Source organism: Netta rufina (assembly GCF_964035555.1).
Source record: "Netta rufina genome assembly, chromosome: 2".
NCBI classification, from domain to species: Eukaryota; Metazoa; Chordata; class Aves; order Anseriformes; family Anatidae; genus Netta; species Netta rufina.
Window position 1 is genome coordinate 63,633,027 of NC_140124.1, and position 20,100 is coordinate 63,653,126.

General features: G+C 40.5%; 1 protein-coding gene and 1 pseudogene across 3 annotated transcripts in view; one reads left to right on the plus strand and one right to left on the minus strand.

The window, feature by feature from the left end:
* LOC311206680 (solute carrier family 12 member 7-like) overlaps nucleotides 1–20,100 on the minus strand; it is a gene marked incomplete at its 5' end in the record, with an annotated part of 85,998 nt that overhangs the window by 43,449 nt on the left and 22,449 nt on the right. For both annotated transcript variants that reach the window (XM_084282230.1, XM_084282229.1), the window contains 5 exons: nucleotides 1,201–1,412; nucleotides 5,725–5,966; nucleotides 6,998–7,128; nucleotides 18,566–18,620; nucleotides 19,396–19,542. In XM_084282230.1, the coding sequence (XP_084138356.1) occupies nucleotides 1,201–1,412; nucleotides 5,725–5,966; nucleotides 6,998–7,128; nucleotides 18,566–18,620; nucleotides 19,396–19,542 (787 nt within the window). The remainder of the gene's footprint in view (nucleotides 1–1,200; nucleotides 1,413–5,724; nucleotides 5,967–6,997; nucleotides 7,129–18,565; nucleotides 18,621–19,395; nucleotides 19,543–20,100) is intronic.
* LOC311207096 (inositol polyphosphate multikinase-like) lies at nucleotides 8,726–9,558 on the plus strand (annotated as a pseudogene). The gene has a single exon. The product of its transcript is annotated as an inositol polyphosphate multikinase-like (transcript).

The window sequence follows — 20,100 nt, forward strand, 5'->3', positions numbered from 1 at the left end:
AAGTCACCAGTGAATTTCCACAAGAAATCATACCAGGATGTAACCCGTGCTTTGCAATGTACTGGACTAGAAAAATGAGTTAGTTGCAAGATGAGAAAGCTTACCAGTAACACTCAGTTATTCAAGGTGGTGGAAGCAAAAGCCAACTGCAAAGAACTACAGAAAAACCATTCCACACTCAATGACTGAGCAGAAATAGGTGAGTTTCATCAACAGGTTAGCAATGAACATTGTTAAGTGTTTCTCTAACATTGAGCTTTCAGCAGACTCTGAATGGTTGTTAGAAAACTCAGCATTATATGACACTGGAAATATGAAATATACTTTTATGTGGCAGTGCTGGTTCAAAAAAAAAAAAAGTAAACTACAAATGGATGAACAGAAGGAAGGAAAGAAAGAAGAAAAGAAGGGTGGAAGAGAAGAAGGAAGGAAAGAAAGAAGGAAAGAGAAACAGACTGCTACAAAAGAGAAACAGTAGTTTGAAGTTCAAATTGTAGCAGAAGTTAGAACACAGGACTGTATCCTGAGCATGTAGGGGGAAGGTAAAGCAGCATCAAAAGAAATACTTCTTAAAATATTCAGGGGAAAAAAATGTATGTGGTAAATTATAAAATGCACAGAATAATAAATCTCAAGTAACATTTCTTGTAACAGTCAAAAAAAGATTTACGTTTTTGATTCTGAAGAAGTTGAATGATTTTATACACAAATACATTTACATACAAATGTCTCTTTTCCAAGTGTTATATTGAAAGCTAAAAATACTTTTTTTTAAAAAAACACAGAACTGACTTGCCATACAATGTTAGACAAACAGCAGACTTCATTCCTCAATTTAGCACTTGTAAATTGGAAAAAGTTCTTCCTCAGAAGAGTTTGAAATAACTATATCTGGTGTTAAAAAAAAGAGTTAAACATTTCATTTATTTTTTTTTAATGTAATAAACACTTTACTACTTTTTTGGATAGAACAACAGTTTTTGAACTATAAAACCTCAGTGATCCCAAATCAAAGCATTTGATACTAAGGTTCCAAAACCAAATGGAAACATTAAAGGAAGCAACACTCCAGGAAGCAGTCTTTCTTGGAAACAGATTAGAGCAAAAGACTTGTGACAGGTAAGACCCCTACATTACTGAAAAGCTACAGGCGAAATCAGTATTCAGTATTCACTAAAAATTCAGTGCTTTCTGACTTACCAATTAAAACTCCACTCATTATTCCCGGAATCCCTTGAATTTCTGTAACATTATTGAGACTAAAGTAGTCATCACACGTAGCATTATGTAAAGAGCTATTGCAGAAGAGGCGCCACAAGGTTGTTGTCTTTGTTTCATTATTGCTTTCAGTAAATTTGGCACAGACATCAAAGCTGCGTTTTGACAATGTACGGTTTCCAAGAAGACAGATGCTACCAAAAACAAACAAACAAAAAAAAACAGTGATCCTTCAGCGTAGTGTTGTGCAATAAAATATATTTGTCCATTAAACTGCCTCAGAAACCCATTATTTACAATACCCGTGTAATGGGCTATACAACATCTACTAAAGCAGTATATAGTCTCTGCATGTAAACCCATCATCAATAATCTTTAAAACATGAAGCAGACATTTCAACTTTAAGGCAGCTATTTTACTTTCTGATTTTTTCTTTGGAGAATAGAATCAATTTAAGCAGTTTTGGCACTAAACAGCAGGAGTGAACAAATCATGATCTCTATAAGAAACAAGAGAAATTTAGTAATTGGAATTTAAGAAAATGACAAGCCTGACAAAGAAAAACTATAAGAAAGATTAAGCAAGTGACCTGCATTTTCCAGCAAAAAAATATTTTACATTAAAAGTTAGTAAATGAGACAAGATGATCAATCAGCAAGATCTAAGGACTCTGAACTCCTAGTTCAAATGCAAATATCATACATGTTCTTCACAGAAAGCAATTAAAGAATTCAGAAAACTCAGAATGGTTTGCAAGAAGCAAATTCCTAACAAAGAACATCAAACATCTAGGAACAACCTGTTGATAAGTATTTGTTAAGCTACATGAAAAAATGTTCTGGAAATATCTCCTCCAGGCTTGTTTAATAAAGTGATACATAAAAATACAGAGAAATTGTCAGAACAGCCAGGGATCAGGTTAGGAAAGCTGAAGCCCTATTAGAATTAAATTTGCCCAGGGACATCAAGGGCAACAAGAACGGTATAGCAGTGATAAAAGGAAGACTAGGGAAAATGTGGGCCATCTTCAGAAGGAAATAGAAGAACTGGTTACCCTGAATATGGAAAAGGCTGAGGCATTCAACAGCTTTTTTGCCTCTCTCTTCACCAGCAAGAGCTCTAGCCATATAGCCCAAGTCCCAGAAGGCAAAGACAGGCACTGGGAGAATGAAGAACCACCCACTGTTGCAGAAGATCAGGCTCAAGACCATCTAAGGAACCTGAAGGTGCGCAAGTCCATGGGACCTAATGTGAAGCATCCAAGGGTCCTGAGGGAACTGGTGGATGAAGCTGATAAGCCACTGCCATCATATTCAAGAAGTTGTGGCACTCTGGTGAAGTTCCTGGTGATGGAAGACAGGAAACAGCCCCCATTTCAAAAAACAGATAAAAGAAAGACCTGAGGAACTACAGGACAGTCAGTCTCACTTCTGTGCCTGGCAAGACCATGGGGGCAGATCCTCCTGGAAACTATGTTAAGGCACGAGGAAAACAAGGAGGTGACTGATGACAGCCAACATGGCTTCACTAAGGGCAGATCACGCCTTACAAATTTGGTGGCCTTCTATGACAGGGTTACAGCACCGGTGGATAAGGGAAGAGCAACTGATACCATCTAGCTGGACTCATGCAAAACATTTGACGCTGTCTGCCATGATATTCTTGTGTCCGAACTGGAGAGACATGCATTTGACAGACAGACCACTCATTGATTAAGGAATTGGCTGGATGGTTGCACTCAAATAGTCAGTCAATAGCTCAATGTCCAAGTGGAGATAGTAACCAGTGGTGTTTCTCAGGGGTCAGTATTGGGACTGGCTCTTTTTAACAACTTTGTCCCTGACATGGACAGTGCGATTGAGTGCACCATCAGCAGATCACCAAGTTGTGTGGTGCGGTCACCATGCTGGAGGGAAGCAATGCCATTCAGAGGGACAAGTTTGATAGGTGGGCCCATGGGAACATCAGAAGTTCATCAAGGCTGAGTGCAAGAGCCTGCGCCTGGGTCAGGGTAATCCCCAGCACAAATGCAAGCTGGGTGGAGAATGGATTGAGAACAGCTCTGAAGAGAAGGACCTGGGGGTGCTGGCTGATGAGAAGGCAATGTGCACTTGCAGGTCAGAAATCTCACCTGCATCAAAAAGCCTGGGCTGCATCAAAATACGCATGGCCAGCAGATTGAGGGAAGTGATTCTCCTCTTCTCTGCTCTTGTGAGACCCTACTTGAGTACTGCATTCAGCTCTGGGGCCCCCAGTATAAGGACATGGATGTATTAGATCAAGTTGAGAGGAGGGCAACAAGCATGATCAAAGGGCTAGAACACCTCTTCTATGAGGACAGGCTGATGGAGCTGGGGTTGTCAGAATGCTCTGGGAAGGTCTTCCTGTACCTAAAAGGGGCCTAAAAGAAAGCAGGAAATTGTACCAAGGATTAATAGGAAAAAAAAAATAATGGTTTTAAACTAAAACAGTGTAGATTTAGATTAGATATTAGGAATAAATTATTTACTCAGGGAGTAGAACAGGTTATCCAGAAAAGTTGTGGATGCCCCATCCCTGGAAATGTTGAAGGCCTGGTTGGATGGGGCTTGGAGCAACCTGGTCTAGTGGAAGGTGTCCCTGCTTGTGGCAGAGGGCTTGGAACTAGATGATTTTTAGGGTCCCTTCCAACCTAAACCATTCTATAACATCTGTAAAGATGGAAAAAGGAGCATCAAGTGAAGCATTCACGTCAGTCAGATAAGCAAAAGTACACAGGTAGTACACATTGAGTATTTTTGAAGGAGCTCGGGAAGCTGGTAACAAACAGTAAAAACATTACGTTTGCCATTAGAACATGCAAAAAGCATATTAAGTGACAGAGAATATTTACTTGGTGTAACATCTTGTTTCTGATAGCAGTCAAGAGTAGATGCCTTGTGAAGGGTACAAGAACAAGGGAAGCTTACAGGACACTATAGTACAGCTTCAAGGTATGGCATCACAAGTCAAGCAGATTTCATAGAGAACCTGCTGCTAAAAAGGATGATCTTGCCATTTTCCTCTTTTTGCTTGCTATGGTGTTTGATGAACTATTTATCCTATGGAAACTTCCTCCAGTTTGATTTAGCTGGAAGATCATGATGTAAATTAATGACATATACTATTTCAGCATCTGCACAATGGCTAAACCTAACAGAGATGAAGTGAGGTGATGGACAGCTAAGTGAAAGAGGAATCTGGTAAGCTAGCTGTCCAAATGTTAACAAGAGAAGCTAGACTTATTTTTTTTTCCAGACCAATGCTAACTTGCTGCATGATGGTGAGTTTGGTGACCTGCTCACCATGAGATCAGCTTTAACACAATATGAAACCATGCTTGAATTTCTTATTTTAAGGCAGACTCACCAAAATGTGAACAATTGCATTTATAGGAAGACAAACTTTTTTTTTTTTTTTTTTTTTTAACAGTAATATATCACAGTAGCAGTTCCCAGAAAACCAGGAACAGGTTTTACCTGTTACAAAGACCTGTTCCCAGCTCTTTTCAATGCTACGTATCTACATGATCCCTCTTTTACCTATATGGAGGAATAAAAGATTTAAATACTTTCCTACTGGAAGTTCCAGTTTCTTAGAAATCCATGTTCACTTCAGAAAAGTGTCAATTTTGAACATACCTTTATTTTGCAGTAGAAAAGTTAGTATAATTTTACAGTACAAAAATACTGCTTTAACGTTCAGTTTATGAAGAAACCATCAACACCTCAGAGTACTACAGAATCCAGAACAATCATATAGCACAGGATCAGTTCTACATAATAGATGGCAATTCACTACAGTAGTTCCCAGGCTCTTCCACTAATTTCTTAAGTGGTACTATTGTTTACCCTCCATGCAGGAACAGATGCACAAAAATGTAACTTGCATACTGATAACTGGACACCAGAAAAAATTCTTAGCAAGCTGGCAATGTACAAAATAAAGATGGTGAGGAGCGATATGCCATGTGTGACAACAAAGCTAGATTTTAGTAACAAAAAGGTAGAAAAGTCTTCATATAAAGCAAATGAATTTAACACTGTAAACCTTCTATTTTGAATAGGGTAAAATGGAAGCTTTGAAAATTTCATCATCATGACAAAGTTTGAAAGTATGTTACCTATGGTTCATAGTTACATTTCTTTTAAGGTTTTACTTTATCCCGTAGATTTAAGTTTTTCGTTCATTAGATAAAACAGCTATATTTACTGTCAGCAAGACCACCTTCATGTTTAAGTGTGAATGGAATAATGGCCAGTAATATTAAGTACTAAAGAACCTTTTCCAGAGTATCAAGTCTGGTAAACAAAGATTCAAATATATAGTTCAGACAAGCAAACATGTAAGTGCCTAATAAACATAATAAACATAATAATAATAATAATAAGCTTATGAACATAAACATAAGAAACCTACCATGGAGGTCAACTGACATATACATATGTTTTAAATAATAACCTATACTACTTAATAACGTCACTTACGGAAAGTCAGGTGGGTCAAAAGCAGTCTTAATAACTCCAGCATATATGGCAATGATGGATAAAATCACACAGGCAAGGAAGACCAGTGCAAGCTTGTTAACATACTTGACTCCCACAAAAACTACTACAGCCATCAGAATGATAATACATGTTCCATAAACTCTCATGTTATTCAGCATAGCCTCTGTTTCTTCACCACCATCTTCTGCTTTAAATATAGCAGCACTTGGAGAAATGTAAGTCTGTAGGAAATATGGCAAATTATCATACATATTTTATTACTTCACAAACAAGTTCTATCAGATGACAAAAGTGTTTATCAAAGAGCAGAAACAAATATCTCACTTGATCTGGTATAATGAAATTGCAAAAAAATATTTTCAAGATTTTTACTGGTACAGAGACACTGTAGCAGACTCAATTTTAATATACAATGAGTTTTTAACTATATGCCCCTCCTCTTTTCTAACCCTATCTATTATGTAGATTACTTTGAAGAGCTGCATGCACTCAAAGTGACATTATCAGCAAACTGTAAAGTTGAATAATCAGTGATCTATGTAAGGGAAAAAGCAATGGGAGTGAGGGTGACAGAAGAGGATAAAACAGAGTGTATATGCTGAGAAAGAGACACTGCTTTTGATCCAGCTTTTCTGCTAAGAACTTCTGCCTCTCATAAATTTGTGTCTCTGCCAGACAAGAAAACACAAAAAGGAATGGAGGAGGAGGAGTAGCATAACAAACATGTTTCAATACAATGGGTATGGATTCCATATAGAACCCATACTGTAGCCTAGCCTGATGGCTTTTCTTTCTCTTCTAATACCTTTACTTTGGATTTTTTTTTCTAAGTCTTACCACAATTAGCACAGTTTTTCTTGCAGCTATATATGTGTACAGCACAGACACAGTTTGTGCGACCATTTTTATTTAGAATGCATTAAGAAAAGGTGGCAACAAATATTGTATCTGGTACAAATTAGTAAAGGTCAGTTACCGAACTGTTTTGTTCCTAATTTAAATGGGAAATAATTGACATCAGTCTTTAACATGTTTATGTATTGCTGATCAAAGTTTGTTGAACTTCTTCAAATAATCACAAGTATAGTAAGAATATTGACATACCAGATATATAGTATCAAAGCATTCAAAAACAAACTAGAATACAGTTTAGGCCTTATTATAACTTATTTACAATTACTGAATAATGTCTAAATACAGTAATCTCCCACAGTAGCCTGAATACAGCCTTACAAGACTTAATAGTACTTACCAATAAAATTTCAATGGTACCAAGAATGTACATCGCTCCTGCAAAGGTCGTACCCAAGTAGAAACAAAGTCCCACTGCTCCACCAAACTCTGGTCCTAAAGATCTTGAAATCATGTAGTAAGAACCTCCAGCTGTGAATTTAACCAAAAAGGTTCCAACCTTTCAGATTAGTGATGGCAATAGAGAACAAAAAAAAATGAGTAATTCAATCAACCTAGATACATATTTGGGAAAACTGCATGAACCTGCATTGAAGTATCCATACCAAACCTGTATTTAAAAACAAAAAAAAAGCTAAAACTGGCAAATGCAGATGCTCATACTTTTTTCTTTTATTACACAAATAATTCAACATATATCAAATAGCAGCAATGGAAGTCTTGCTGCATTTTACTATTTTCTTCACTGATCCCTATCGATACTTGGTTGTCAAGACGATAGCTCTGGTGCTGGCTCAGCCCACAGTGCAGTGGTTGATCACAACAGTCAGAGCTGTATAACCACCAGCACAACCAAGAAAAGGCAACAGGTAATATCTGCAGGGGACTCTTCTGAGAGGTACAGAGGCACCCATATAATGACCTGACACACGCTTAAGACATTTGTTGCCTACCAGGGGGTCACATTAGAGATGTTGTTGAGAGATTGCCAACCCTTGTGTAGCCTGCAGACTACTATCTACTGCTGTCATTCAATGTAGGCATCAGTGACACTGTCAAGAGCATCCAGAGTGTTTCACGAAGGACTACAGAACCCTTGGAGCACCTGTAAGAGTCTCTGGAACAAAGGTGGCTTTCTCTTCAACCCTACCTGTCAAATGTAAAAAACTTACCACAGTTGCAGGACTGGTGTTATGGTCTAAAAGGCCAAATTGTTGGTCATGTGACCCTTGGGACCCTTGGAGACACATGATCTACTGGAGACTGGTGGGGTCCAACTGTTGGACAGTTTCTAAAATATATCAGTATAAAGTATATTTAAAGTTTATCAGTGATAAAAGGAAGACTAGGGAAAATGTGGGCCATCTTCAGAAGGAAATAGAAGAACTGGTTACCCTGAATATGGAAAAGGCTGAGGCATTCAACAACTTCTTTGCCTCTCTCTTCACCAGCAAGAGCTCTAGCCATATAGCCCAAGTCCCAGAAGGCAAAGACAGGCACTGGGAGAATGAAGAACCACCCACTGTTGCAGAAGATCAGGCTCAAGACCATCTAAGGAACCTGAAGGTGCGCAAGTCCATGGGACCTAATGTGAAGCATCCAAGGGTCCTGAGGGAACTGGTGGATGAAGCTGATAAGCCACTGCCATCATATTCAAGAAGTTGTGGCACTCTGGTGAAGTTCCTGGTGATGGAAGACAGGAAACAGCCCCCATTTCAAAAAACAGATAAAAGAAAGACCTGAGGAACTACAGGACAGTCAGTCTCACTTCTGTGCCTGGCAAGACCGTGGGGGCAGATCCTCCTGGAAACTATGTTAAGGCACGAGGAAAACAAGGAGGTGACTGATGACAGCCAACATGGCTTCACTAAGGGCAGATCACGCCTTACAAATTTGGTGGCCTTCTATGACAGGGTTACAGCACCGGTGGATAAGGGAAGAGCAACTGATACCATCTAGCTGGACTCATGCAAAACATTTGACGCTGTCTGCCATGATATTCTTGTGTCCGAACTGGAGAGACATGCATTTGACAGACAGACCACTCATTGATTAAGGAATTGGCTGGATGGTTGCACTCAAAAGAGTTGCAGTCAATAGTTCTACATCCAGGTTGGGCCCAGTGATGATGGTGGTGGCAGCAAGGGGCTGGCGGCAGGGATTTAATAGATGTATTCTGCTGTTGCACCAGGTGGCCAGGCACCTGTACAGCAAGGATAAAGGTGGTATTCTGCAGCATCTGGATAGGACTGTCTTGAGCGGCTGCAGTGATCACCTTGAGGTCCCAGGGAGAAGGATATCTACAACAAGGTTTATGATGCTGACTGTTACAACAGCTTTCTTCCGGAGCTGCAAAAATATCTTCCAAAGTAATTCCGTATCTGGTCACCACCTACTGCACCAAATGATACATATCTAAAACCAGAAGTTATGATGTATAAGTTTTCCAAGCCTTGCATAATGGATGTAAAAATAGGGCAGAAAAATTATGATTTATATGCTTCAGCTGAGAAGATACAGCAGCAGGTCTGCAAGTACTCACTGATGGAAGAGCTTGGATTTTTGGTAGTGGACATGAGGGTTTACCACATCTTCTGACAGCTATGAGACAGAAAATCAGCACTATAGAATAAGCTTGGCAAAGGAAACAGTAAAAGATGGCATTTCAAAGTTTTTCTACAATTGGTATTGCTTGAAAAAGATGTGATCACTGCCAGCATTCAGAAGATCGAAAAAATTTTGAGGTGATTTGAGGACTAGAAACAACTCAACTTGTTTTGCTCATTACCAGTTGTTTACAAAGTTTCATGTCAGGCAACAACCATGCACTTCAGTAATGACACCTTGGCAGAGAAAAGGGGAGTGCCCAAAGGACTGTTATCAGGTGGAGACATACTTTAGTATAATAATATTCATAAGTAATTAATTCTACATAGAATTGAAAAATTGAGGTCTCTGTAAGGAAGGGCTTTTCCAAATTTTATGCACTTCACAAAAAGGCGTACTCTAAGAGGCAACACAGTCAGATCTCAATAAAAGTAGAAAACATGGAGCAGGACAATTTATGGAAAAGCAGCACTTGCACAAACACAGGAGCACCTGAACAGAAGTGTTATACCCCAACTGGAAAAAGTTGTGTCCCATGCTAGCAGAGACCAAGGAAAGCACAAATATAGAAGTCCAAACAATAGATTTTGCTCACATGTCTCCTAGCAACAAAAAGGATGAGGGCTACATTTTTAATGTGTAAAATTTGATTACTGTACTTCAAAATACTTTGGATAACTAAATTATGGTTTTTTGTGGGGGCCAAAGATAACCAAGAGCAACAACATGATAAATTTCTGCATCTGTAATGCTGCATAGCTGGGTTTGTATTGTTCTACTATATTTTATTTGTCTTTGTACTTTTGGTAGAAGAGTTTAACTTTTTATAGTCTCACTCAGGAAAATAACTGGTTGTTAATTGGTGAGTACAAAAGGGTGAAGATCCTTGAGATAAGCAGGACAGGTAAATTAGTAGGATGAAGTGTATATGGTTGGCTTAAATCCAAGGAGTACTGTTGTACAATAAGCAGGGGTTGTGTTACTACCCATAACAACTTTAGATTAGACAACATTTGCTCACTTAGCCTTGATACTGGGCCATATCTCCATTAAGAGGTTTTTAGAAAAGAGACTGAAAACTGTGAAGTACAGGACTGATGTCTTCAGTACGCTGCCTTCTTGCATTTACTGTATTTGAATAACTGGAGTTAACCTTACTTTGAGAGAAATCTCATTTAGATTCAGACATCTAACCTGGGAACCAGCGTATCAAGAAGTGCTTCTCCATATAATGGGGCGGCGTCATTGTTCTTCTAACACATTAGTATGGGTGCTTCCCCTCTTGGTGGTTGTCCATAGCCAGATGTTCATTGCAGACAAGCTGCAATGTAATTTGTATTGAGATGCTACAAAAATGCTAGACTAAAATGTGGTAACAGGTTTTAACTGTACAACTGCTACAGAAACTATTTGCTTCTGAGTAAAAAAAAAAAAATTTAGATGTTCTAGGAACTAATTCAGTATAGGAGATTAAGTCAATCTGTTAATGGAGTTTATAATGTTGCGACTAAGGGAAATGTTTCACTCCTTTGTTCTGAAGGCCATTCTCCAAAAAAAAACAATGCTTTTAAAAGCAAGCTAACTGAATGGGGAGACAAAGAATTTTGAGTAAGCATACTGAGATTTCCTCAAGCTGCTTACAACTGGAATTTCTGCAAGAAGCATTTCAGATTTCCACTGTCATGGAGCACCAACTGGAGCCAAAGAGCAACACAGATGAAGGACCCTTTGCCGCAAAGATGTAGTTCAATCCAGCAACAACCAGACACACCTCCATGGGTTTTGATGAACTCAGGGTCTGTGAACCTGGGATAAAGGTTTTTTTTTTTTTTTTTTTTTTTTTAATTAACACACTGGCAAGGTGTATGATTTGAAAATTGTCACAGGAAAAATAAAGATTTTCATACGGAATACTTGAGATTGGGATGATGGTGTGTCTCCTCTGTATGTTGTATATGTGGCTTTCCTAATGTACATATATGTTGTGACTTTTGTATAGCTGACTAGAGTGAGATATATAAAGTAAGCTTTTAATGCTTTAAGCAAGCCCTATAAATAAAACTTTTCAGAATGGATTTGTTCATTAGAAATATACATCTTCTAAGTATAGACTTAATGTGACATTGTGGCCTTCCTCCTTTCTCTGTGTGATGTTAGAATCACAGAATCATTTAGGTTGGAAGAGACCTCCAAGATCACCTAGTCCAACCCCTGACGTAACACTAACAGTCCTCCACTAAACCATATCCCTAAGCTCTACATCTAAATGTCTTTTACAGACCTCCAGGGATGGTGACTCCACCATGGGCAGCTCATTCCAACACCTCACAACCCCCTCAGTAAAGAAGTTCTTCCTAACATCCAACCTAAACCTCCCCTGGTGCAACTCTAGCCCGTTTCCCCTCATCCTGTCACCAGGCACGTGGGAGAACAGACCAACCCCCACCTCGCTACAGCCTCCTCTAAGGTACCTGTAGAGAGCAATAAGGTCGCCCCTGAGCCTCCTTTACTCTAGGCTGAACAAACCCAGCTCCCTCAGTCGCTCCTCGTAGGACTTGTTCTCCAGACCCCTCAGCAGCTTTGTTGCTCTGCTCTGGACACGCTCGAGCACCTCTATGTCTTTCTCGTAGTGAGGGCTCCAAAACTGAACACAGTACTCGAGGTGCAGCCTCACCAGAGCTGAGTACAGGGGGACAATCACTTCCCTAGCCCTGCTGGCCACACTGCTTCTTATACAAGCCAGGATGCTGTTGGCCTTCTTGGCCACCTGAGCACACTGCTGGCTCATATTCAGCTGACTATCAACCAATACTCCCAGGTCCTTCTCTGCCAGGCAGCTTTCTAACCACTCATCTCCCAGCCTGTAGCTCTGCTTGGGGTTGTTGTGCCTGTTGTGCCTGTAGTGTCTGTTTTCCCCTTAGAGACAGGTGGAACCCATCTGCAGTTGTCAGGCTGGGTGCTGAATAAAATGCCCTGTGGTCAAAATAAAAAACACATTTCTGTGTCAGCGCCAGCCTCTGAGCCATGTGTTTATCAGGTGGGCTTTCCATATCCTCTCTGTACCCCTCCCTGCCACTGTAGCGATAAATGAAAACACCACCTGTACTCCCACTCCATCCACTAACTGTCCCAGTCCCCTAAAGTCCTGTTTGATAGTCTTCAGGCTTCTCTCTTCAATGTCATCACTGCCAGCCTGGACTATTAAAAGAGGATAATAGTCAGAGGGGTGAACCAGGTTGGGAAGCTTTCTGGCAACGTCCCTGACCCTGGCCCCAGGGAGGCCAGGGTCAGGCCTCCAGGGACTTCCCTATGGGTAGGGTCAGGCCGACAAATAGGTCCCTCTGTTCCCCTGAGAAGGGAGTTGCCTGAAATGATCGCCCTTCCTTCTTTCTTAGTGGAAACAGTCTTGAGCCATGGAGTTGACTTCCTCGCCCCAGGCATCCTCCTGGGTGGACTTTTGACTACATCCTCACCCACCGGTCTCAAGCTCCAGGGCATCAAACCTGTTGTGTATGGGTACCTGGGAAGGAGAGGCTGGCAGGAAGGGGGTTGCCTGTGATGTCGAGCAGGGACCTGTTTCCATTCCTCTTCTCCTAGGTCCCCTCCCTCTGCTCAACAGGGACTGGGCAAGGAGTCCATCACTATTTGGGGTGTCTCACCCTGGTGCCTTTCCTTCCAGCCCTGCAGGGAGTTGCTCCACAAGTCTATCTCCCGCTCACACTCCCTGATATCTCTCAATCTCTCGACCTCCTCCTTGAGCTCTGCCACCAGTCTGACCAGGCCATCCACCTGCTCGCACCTCACACACACGGTGTCTCTGCCGCACTCAGATGGCAGCAACAGGCTCAGGTACTCCCTGCATCCAGAGACCTGAACTGCCACATTTTTGAGCGGGCATTCCATCTGGGTCACCACAGACCTTCTGGAAAGAGCTTTCTGCCTACTGCAGACCATGGCAGTTTAGCTATAGGTAGAGAGCTGGTAGATGAGCTGTTCTTCTGAGCAGGGAGGGATGCTCTGCCCCACCTGAGCGAACTGCCGTGCCATGCCCTGACTGATCCGCCATGCCCTGTTTGCCCATCCTGGTCACCGTGCTCCTTAGGGGCTGCCTTTGTACATCAGGGGAGCACGCGCTGCTGGCTCTGCCCACACCTCATCAGCCTCCCTCACGAGGGCTGCCGGGTCCTGGCAGATCCCTCGGCTGCCTCGAGTGGCCTCGATGCCAAAAAAAAGCCCTGCCCACCTCGATCCCTCTCTCCGCTGCAGAACGCGTCTGCCCCAGAGCCAATTGCCTCAGAGAGAGAGGCAGACATGTTCTGCACACCATCTGTATATACATCTTTGCAAGTTCTCAATTTAGCATCTGTTTCCTATGTCAAGAGAAAAACAGTATTTGTTCAAGAAGTGTTTGAAATAAAAGCTGAAATTTTAGTTAAAAAGTTTACCTACTAGTCAAACTGAGGTGCAAAAAAGAATTGCACAGGCAGTAGAAGCAGGTACATGTGGCTTGAGAAGATGCTGTCCAGATGTGCAGAGATGGGATCAGGAAACCCAAGGCACAAATGGGGCTTGGCAAGGGACACAAATTAAAACGAGAAGGGATTCTATAGGTACGATGGTCAGAAAAGAAAGGCCATGAAGAATGTACCACTTCTTGACAAATGAGAAGGGAAACCTAGTAACAACAAATACAGAGAAGGCTGAGACAAAGAAGCTGTTGAGTACCTCAGTCCACACTGCCAGTCAAGCTTCCCACATCTCTGAATCTCTAGACAACGGCTATGTGAGTAAAGTCCCTCCCACCACAAGCAAAGTGCAGATTCAAGGCTACCTGATAAAACTGAACAGGTTTAAGTCCATGGGGTCCTATGACATGTCTCCCAGGATCCTGAGGGAATTGGCTGATATAGTTGTCAGGACACTCTCCAACTTATTTGAAAAGTCCTGGCAGTCAGGCAAAGTCCCTGGTGATTGGAAAAAAAGAATCATTGCTCCCATTTTTATAAAGGTTCAGAAAGAGGACCTGTGGAATTACAGACCAGTAAGCCCCACCTCTGTGCCTGGCAAGACCATGGTTCAGATCCTGCTGGAAGCAGCATCGAGGCACATCCAAGACAAGGAGGTGATCTGAGACAGACAGCCTGGCTTCACCAAGGGCAAATTGTGCCTGACCTGTCTGGTGCCTTCTACGAGGGAGTGACTGCTTCAGCTGACAAGGGAAGACCAACCAATGTCATCTACCTGGACTTACATAAGGCCTTCAACACATGACATCCAAATCTCCAAATTGGAAAGAGATGGATTTGAAGGGTAGACCATTCAGTGGATAAGGAATTGGCTCGATGGACACACACACAGAGTGGTGGTTGGTGGTCAATGGCTCTATTTCCAGGTGGAGGCTGGTGATGAATGCTGTCTCTCAGGGGTCTGTCTTGGGACTGGTACTGTTTAGTATCCTTATCAATGACACAGACAGTGGGATCAAGTACACCCTCAGCAAGTTTGCAGATGACACCAAGCTGAGCCACAGTTGATACAACAGGAGGAAGGGATGCCATCCAAATGGACCTGACAAGCTTGAGAATTGGGCCCATGTGAAACTAATGGGGTTCAACAAGTCCAAGTGCAAGGTGCTGCACCTGGGTTGGGGTAATCCCAGACAGGAGTACAGACTGGGTGAAGAGCAGCCTTGCAGAGAGAGACTTCGGGGTTCTGGTGGACAAAATGCTTGGCATGAGCCAGCAATGTGCACTCACAGCCCAGAAGGCCAACTGCATCCTGGGCTGCATCTAAAGAGGAGTGGCCAGCAGTTTGGGGGGGGTGGGGGGGTGATTGTTCCCCTCTACTCTGTCCTTCTGAGGCCCCACTTGGAGTACTTAAACCAGGTCTAGGGCCCACAGCCCAAGAAAGTTGTATATCTGTTACAGTGGGTCCAGAGGAGGGCTACAAAGTTGATCAGAAGGTTGGAGTACCTCCCCTACAAAGAAAGGATTGAAGTGGGGATGTTCAGCCTGGAGAAGAGAAGACTCCAGGGAGACCTCGTTGCAGCCTTTCAATAGGTAAATGCTAGGTAATAGGTAAGAGCTTATAAAAAAAGGTTACGTGAGCTTTTTACTCAGGCAGATAATGATAGAACAAGGAGGAATAATTTTAAACTAAAAGAGGAGAGATTTACATATTAAGGAGAGATTCTTCACTAAGAGGGTGGTGAAGCACTGGAACAGGTTGCCCAGAGAAGTTGTGGATGCCCCATCCCTCGAAGTGCCAGGTTAGATGGGGTTTTGAGCAACCTGGTCTAGTGGGAGGTGTCCCTGCCCATGTCAGGAGGGTTGGAAGTAGATGATCTTTAAGGTCCCTTCTGACCCAAGCCATTCTACAATTCTATTTTATGATTGTGTTCTTCGTGGATCAGTACTGGGACCGGTACCATTTAACATTTTTGTCAGTGACACAGACAGTAGGATTGCGTGCACCCTCAGCAAATTTGCAGATGACACCAAGCTGTGTGGTGTGGTCGCCATGCTGAAAGGAAGAGGTGCCATCCAGATGGACCTAGGTTTGACAGGTGGCCCAAGACCAAGTGCAAGAACCTGCACCTGAGTAAGGGCAATCACACACATAAATACAGGCTAGGTAGAGAATGAATTGAGAGCAGCTCTGAGGAGAAGGATTTGTGGTGTTGGTTAAGCTGGCTTTGTGTACTTACAGCCCAGAAAGCCAACCATATGGCTACACTACATGAAGAAAAATATGACCAGCCAGTTGAGGGAGCTGATTTGTCCTCTCTGCTCTACAATTCTATGATTCTTGTAAGACCCTACCTAGAGTACTGAGTTCAGCTCCGGGGCCCCAACATAGGAAGGACATGGACCTGTGGAGCCCTTCTGCTGTGAAATCAGGCTGAGGGAGTTGGGGTTGCTTAGACTGTTCTCCAGCCTGACAGGTCTGGGGAGAACTTATAGCAGCCTTCCAGTACTTAAAAGGGGCCTACAAGAAGACAGGAAAAGACTTTATCAGGGATTGTAGTGATAGGACAAGGAGTAATGGTTTTAAACTAAAAGAGGGTAGATTCACATTAGATATTAGGAATTCTTCATTATGAGGGTGGTGAGGCAGTGGCACAGGTTATCCAGAGAAATTGTGGATGCCCCATCCCTGGAATTGTTTAAGGTCACATTGGATAGGGCTTTGAGCAACCTGGTCTTGTGGGAGGTGTCCCTGCCCACTGACAGTAATAAGGAAAAAACATTTGCAAAGCAGCATATTGATTTGCAATATTAAACAATTCTTTACCTGCAAGATCTCTCTTATAAACAACCAACCAACCAAAAAAAGCCCTCAAGCTTCAAAGAATTAGGAAAAAAATGGTAATAGTTGACAGGACACTTTAAAAAAGGTTTACACAACTAGGCTTTTGAAATTGAGTGCTGACATACCTCATCCCTGCTTCCTTCAGTTAGCCCCCGTTTCCATTCTTTCCTTAAAGAAGGAGTGTACCTATAGAGATAACTATTATCTTTGGCTGGTTAAAGACCAACAAGATGTTAGAAGTGGAGGCCTAGATCTATTAACCTTAGAAAACGTTTGTAAAAGGTCTCTCCTCTGATATAGATGTCATCCTAGCATCAAGTTTTTGGTGAACACTCAGACAAGCTTAGGAAAAAGTTACAAACAACCCTGTATTTTAATCAAATTTCTCCTTATGAGGAGAAATTAATTCTTGTACATCAGAATCCAATGAGCAGTTTTGCTAAAAACGCATACATTTAGGGAAGCAAGACTGGTCTCCCAAAAAATATAGAAAAATGAAAATGCCCAATGGGAATAGCAGTACTTCATGGCAGATAACATTTTAAAACAAACATAAGAAGGAGAATTTATTCATTTTAAAAAGCAGATTCTTTGTTTACAGTTTTCAAACATTTCCATCCATAATGTTTTTAAAGCAAGGTTCCTTACCACCTAAGATTTTGTATTCTAAAACACTTACCAATGAAGTAAGATTACTGGAAGTCTGGTACAACCACTGGAGAATAACACTGGAAGTTCATAAGTTAGTTTACCAATGAATGCTCAATAAAACCAGAAGGGATAGTGTGGCAACTATCTAATCAACCCTACAATACACTTCAGACTATCCTTGAATGAAGCAGGATACTTTTTTCCAGAGTTAGAGCTCTTCCAAAGGAAGAAAAGAGAAAGCTGAATATTAACGATGCTCACCAAGAACAAACCTTTCTCCTCCTCCCCCCAGAAGTGAATAATACATTAATTTTCAGTTACATATGCACTGATACAGATATTGAGATAGATGCATTGCTAATAAAATTTTTGCTTTTAGATTTACAACCAACAAAATCACTGAAACTGAAGAGAAAAAAAAACAGATGAAGACAAGTCTAGTGTAAGAACTATGAACACTCAGAAATGAAACAATCTTTTCAATAAACGTTAGAAATATATGGGAAAAGGCAGAAGTTTTACTTACCTGGAAGGTGATTAGGATAACTACATTATAAAATATAAGTCCTTTAAAAAACTTACTGCATTTATGTTTTACATACTATGGTGCATCTGAGAAATACAATTATTCTAGATTCTGCACAAATTGGAGTGTTTAATTTTGCCCAATAATTTATTCATCAGTTCTGGAACCCCTCACTAAACCAGAGAATCTCTGCAAGTGAGGATTAATTTATTTAAAATATGTACATAAAGCTTAAAACATAACTTTTGTTAGGTATACCGTTTAGAGTTCATAATGTTAATTGAAAATACCAGTATTCAGACATGTTGATAACTGAGAAGGATTAGAAGAGTTATAAAAGCTAACTTTGTGTCTAAATGTCTTTTTCACAATTGAAGAGGAACAAGTTTGTCTATTAAATTTATCCTGAAAAGGTTGAAGGTGACGACCATAACCCAGAATGCCTAGAAAGAGACTTCTGCCTGTAGACTGGCTGTTAGGCTGCTATGCTTGCAGAAAACAATGTAAGTAGTTCCAACATATAGAAAATTAATCATTTAGAGAAGTAATCAAGTAATGTAGGCAAATTCAGGCCAAAAAAGAGAGAAGCCTTATTTTTAAAGAGATCTGCTTTACCTTTATACAAATCTCCTTTAGCTCAAATCATATCTTGTATTTTATTCAAACAATCTAATAATTGATGACAAAAATTCCATCTTGCCTTCAGTCATATAAATCATTACAAGAAAATAAACACTTGATGCAAAGCTCCAAACATTACTTCTTTGACCACTCCTCTGACCATTCATTATTTAAGATAAAACTGTTGATTACCTGGAACGACACCATTTGTTGCTATTGCACTCATTGAAATTGCAGTTAGCATAGTCTGTGGATAATGAAATAGAGAAAAAAAAATTAAAGTGAAAGTTTTTGAAAGACAAGACAAAATGATTTAAGTGTAATTAAGAATGTATTTATTTTTTTTAATAAAACATTACAACAACCAAAAGCAGTCATACCTTTGGTTAGGGACTTCCATGTAAATCGAATACTAAATTAACTACATCTTCCAGTAGAAGATTTAGATGCTTCAGACAGACTTCAAATAGACTGGAAGAGTACAGCCGCTGAATATACTTAAAATAAGAGACGTTTTCATTCCAATTAAATTTAATTAAATTAAAATTCAATATTATTAACCAACTGGTCAAGGATCATTGCTACAACAATGTAATCTACTAGTGGCTTTACATCCCACAAAATGAATTTATGAACATGATACTAGTAGTTTATGTTTCAGTTGTTCTTAAGTAGTGAAAAATGAAACCATTCAGGACTCAATCTATATCATTAAACGTTTGCTAAAAGCCGATTCAATAAAAATTCCTAAAATACCTCTAGCTAAAACTTAATGTGCTTGGCTCAAAGAAAACCCCATACAGGCTGAAATGACATGACATTCAGTGCATATATTTAAATATAATGGAAGATAGTGTCATCTCAACTCATTCCATATCTCTCAATTGCACTGATATTTAAATTTCACAGAGATATTTAACTTCTATGGGGAAATCTTGCTCTGCTTACTTATACAAAAGAAGGCAGCAGCATTCTGGTAACAGAATAAGTAAACCAATAATAAAGAAAAAAGGTTATCTTACACAAGCACAACACATGAACACGATGATGAAAGACTCGAGAACTCCAGCTGTTCCAACAATCCATGTCAAACGTAGGAACAGAATGACTCCTAAGATGTTTTGCAAGCAGGGCAGGTACACACCAATAAAAGTGCCCATTCGTGGAACCTGGAAACAGAGACCATAAATCCCTTTGCACTAAATAAAGTCCATAAGTACTTTCTCCTTCAAACACTTAACACAAGTGCTCCATGAACAAACACCAAATGAGATTGAATGGTAGCTTCAGAATTTCCAGCTTCACAAACATTCACGGACTAGTTGTTCAGAAAGATTCCTGAAAAAACAGAATTATTTGTGATAGCAAAACCTGCTTTTCCTTAGGAATTAGGATGAAATCTTCATAAGGGCAGATCTCCCTCTATCTCTTGATTACCAAACTTCACACAACTTCTTCCAAAATACCAGTTACAGGCTACTGGTGAGAGAATTTACTGGCATTATCAAGATACTGAATATACTCAGTAAAAAGTTGATCACTAAGTGGCCTGCATCTAGCCCACAAAATTTTAGCTGTTTATTTTTTGTAAGTTGAAAACAGAAAAAAAAAAAAAAAAAGGAGAGAAGATGATATAACAAAACCAGAAGAAATACAGACCTAACTACATTTTATTTTTGCAAAAGCATTGTAAGAACTGCTGTTACATACACACTTCATGAAAGTCA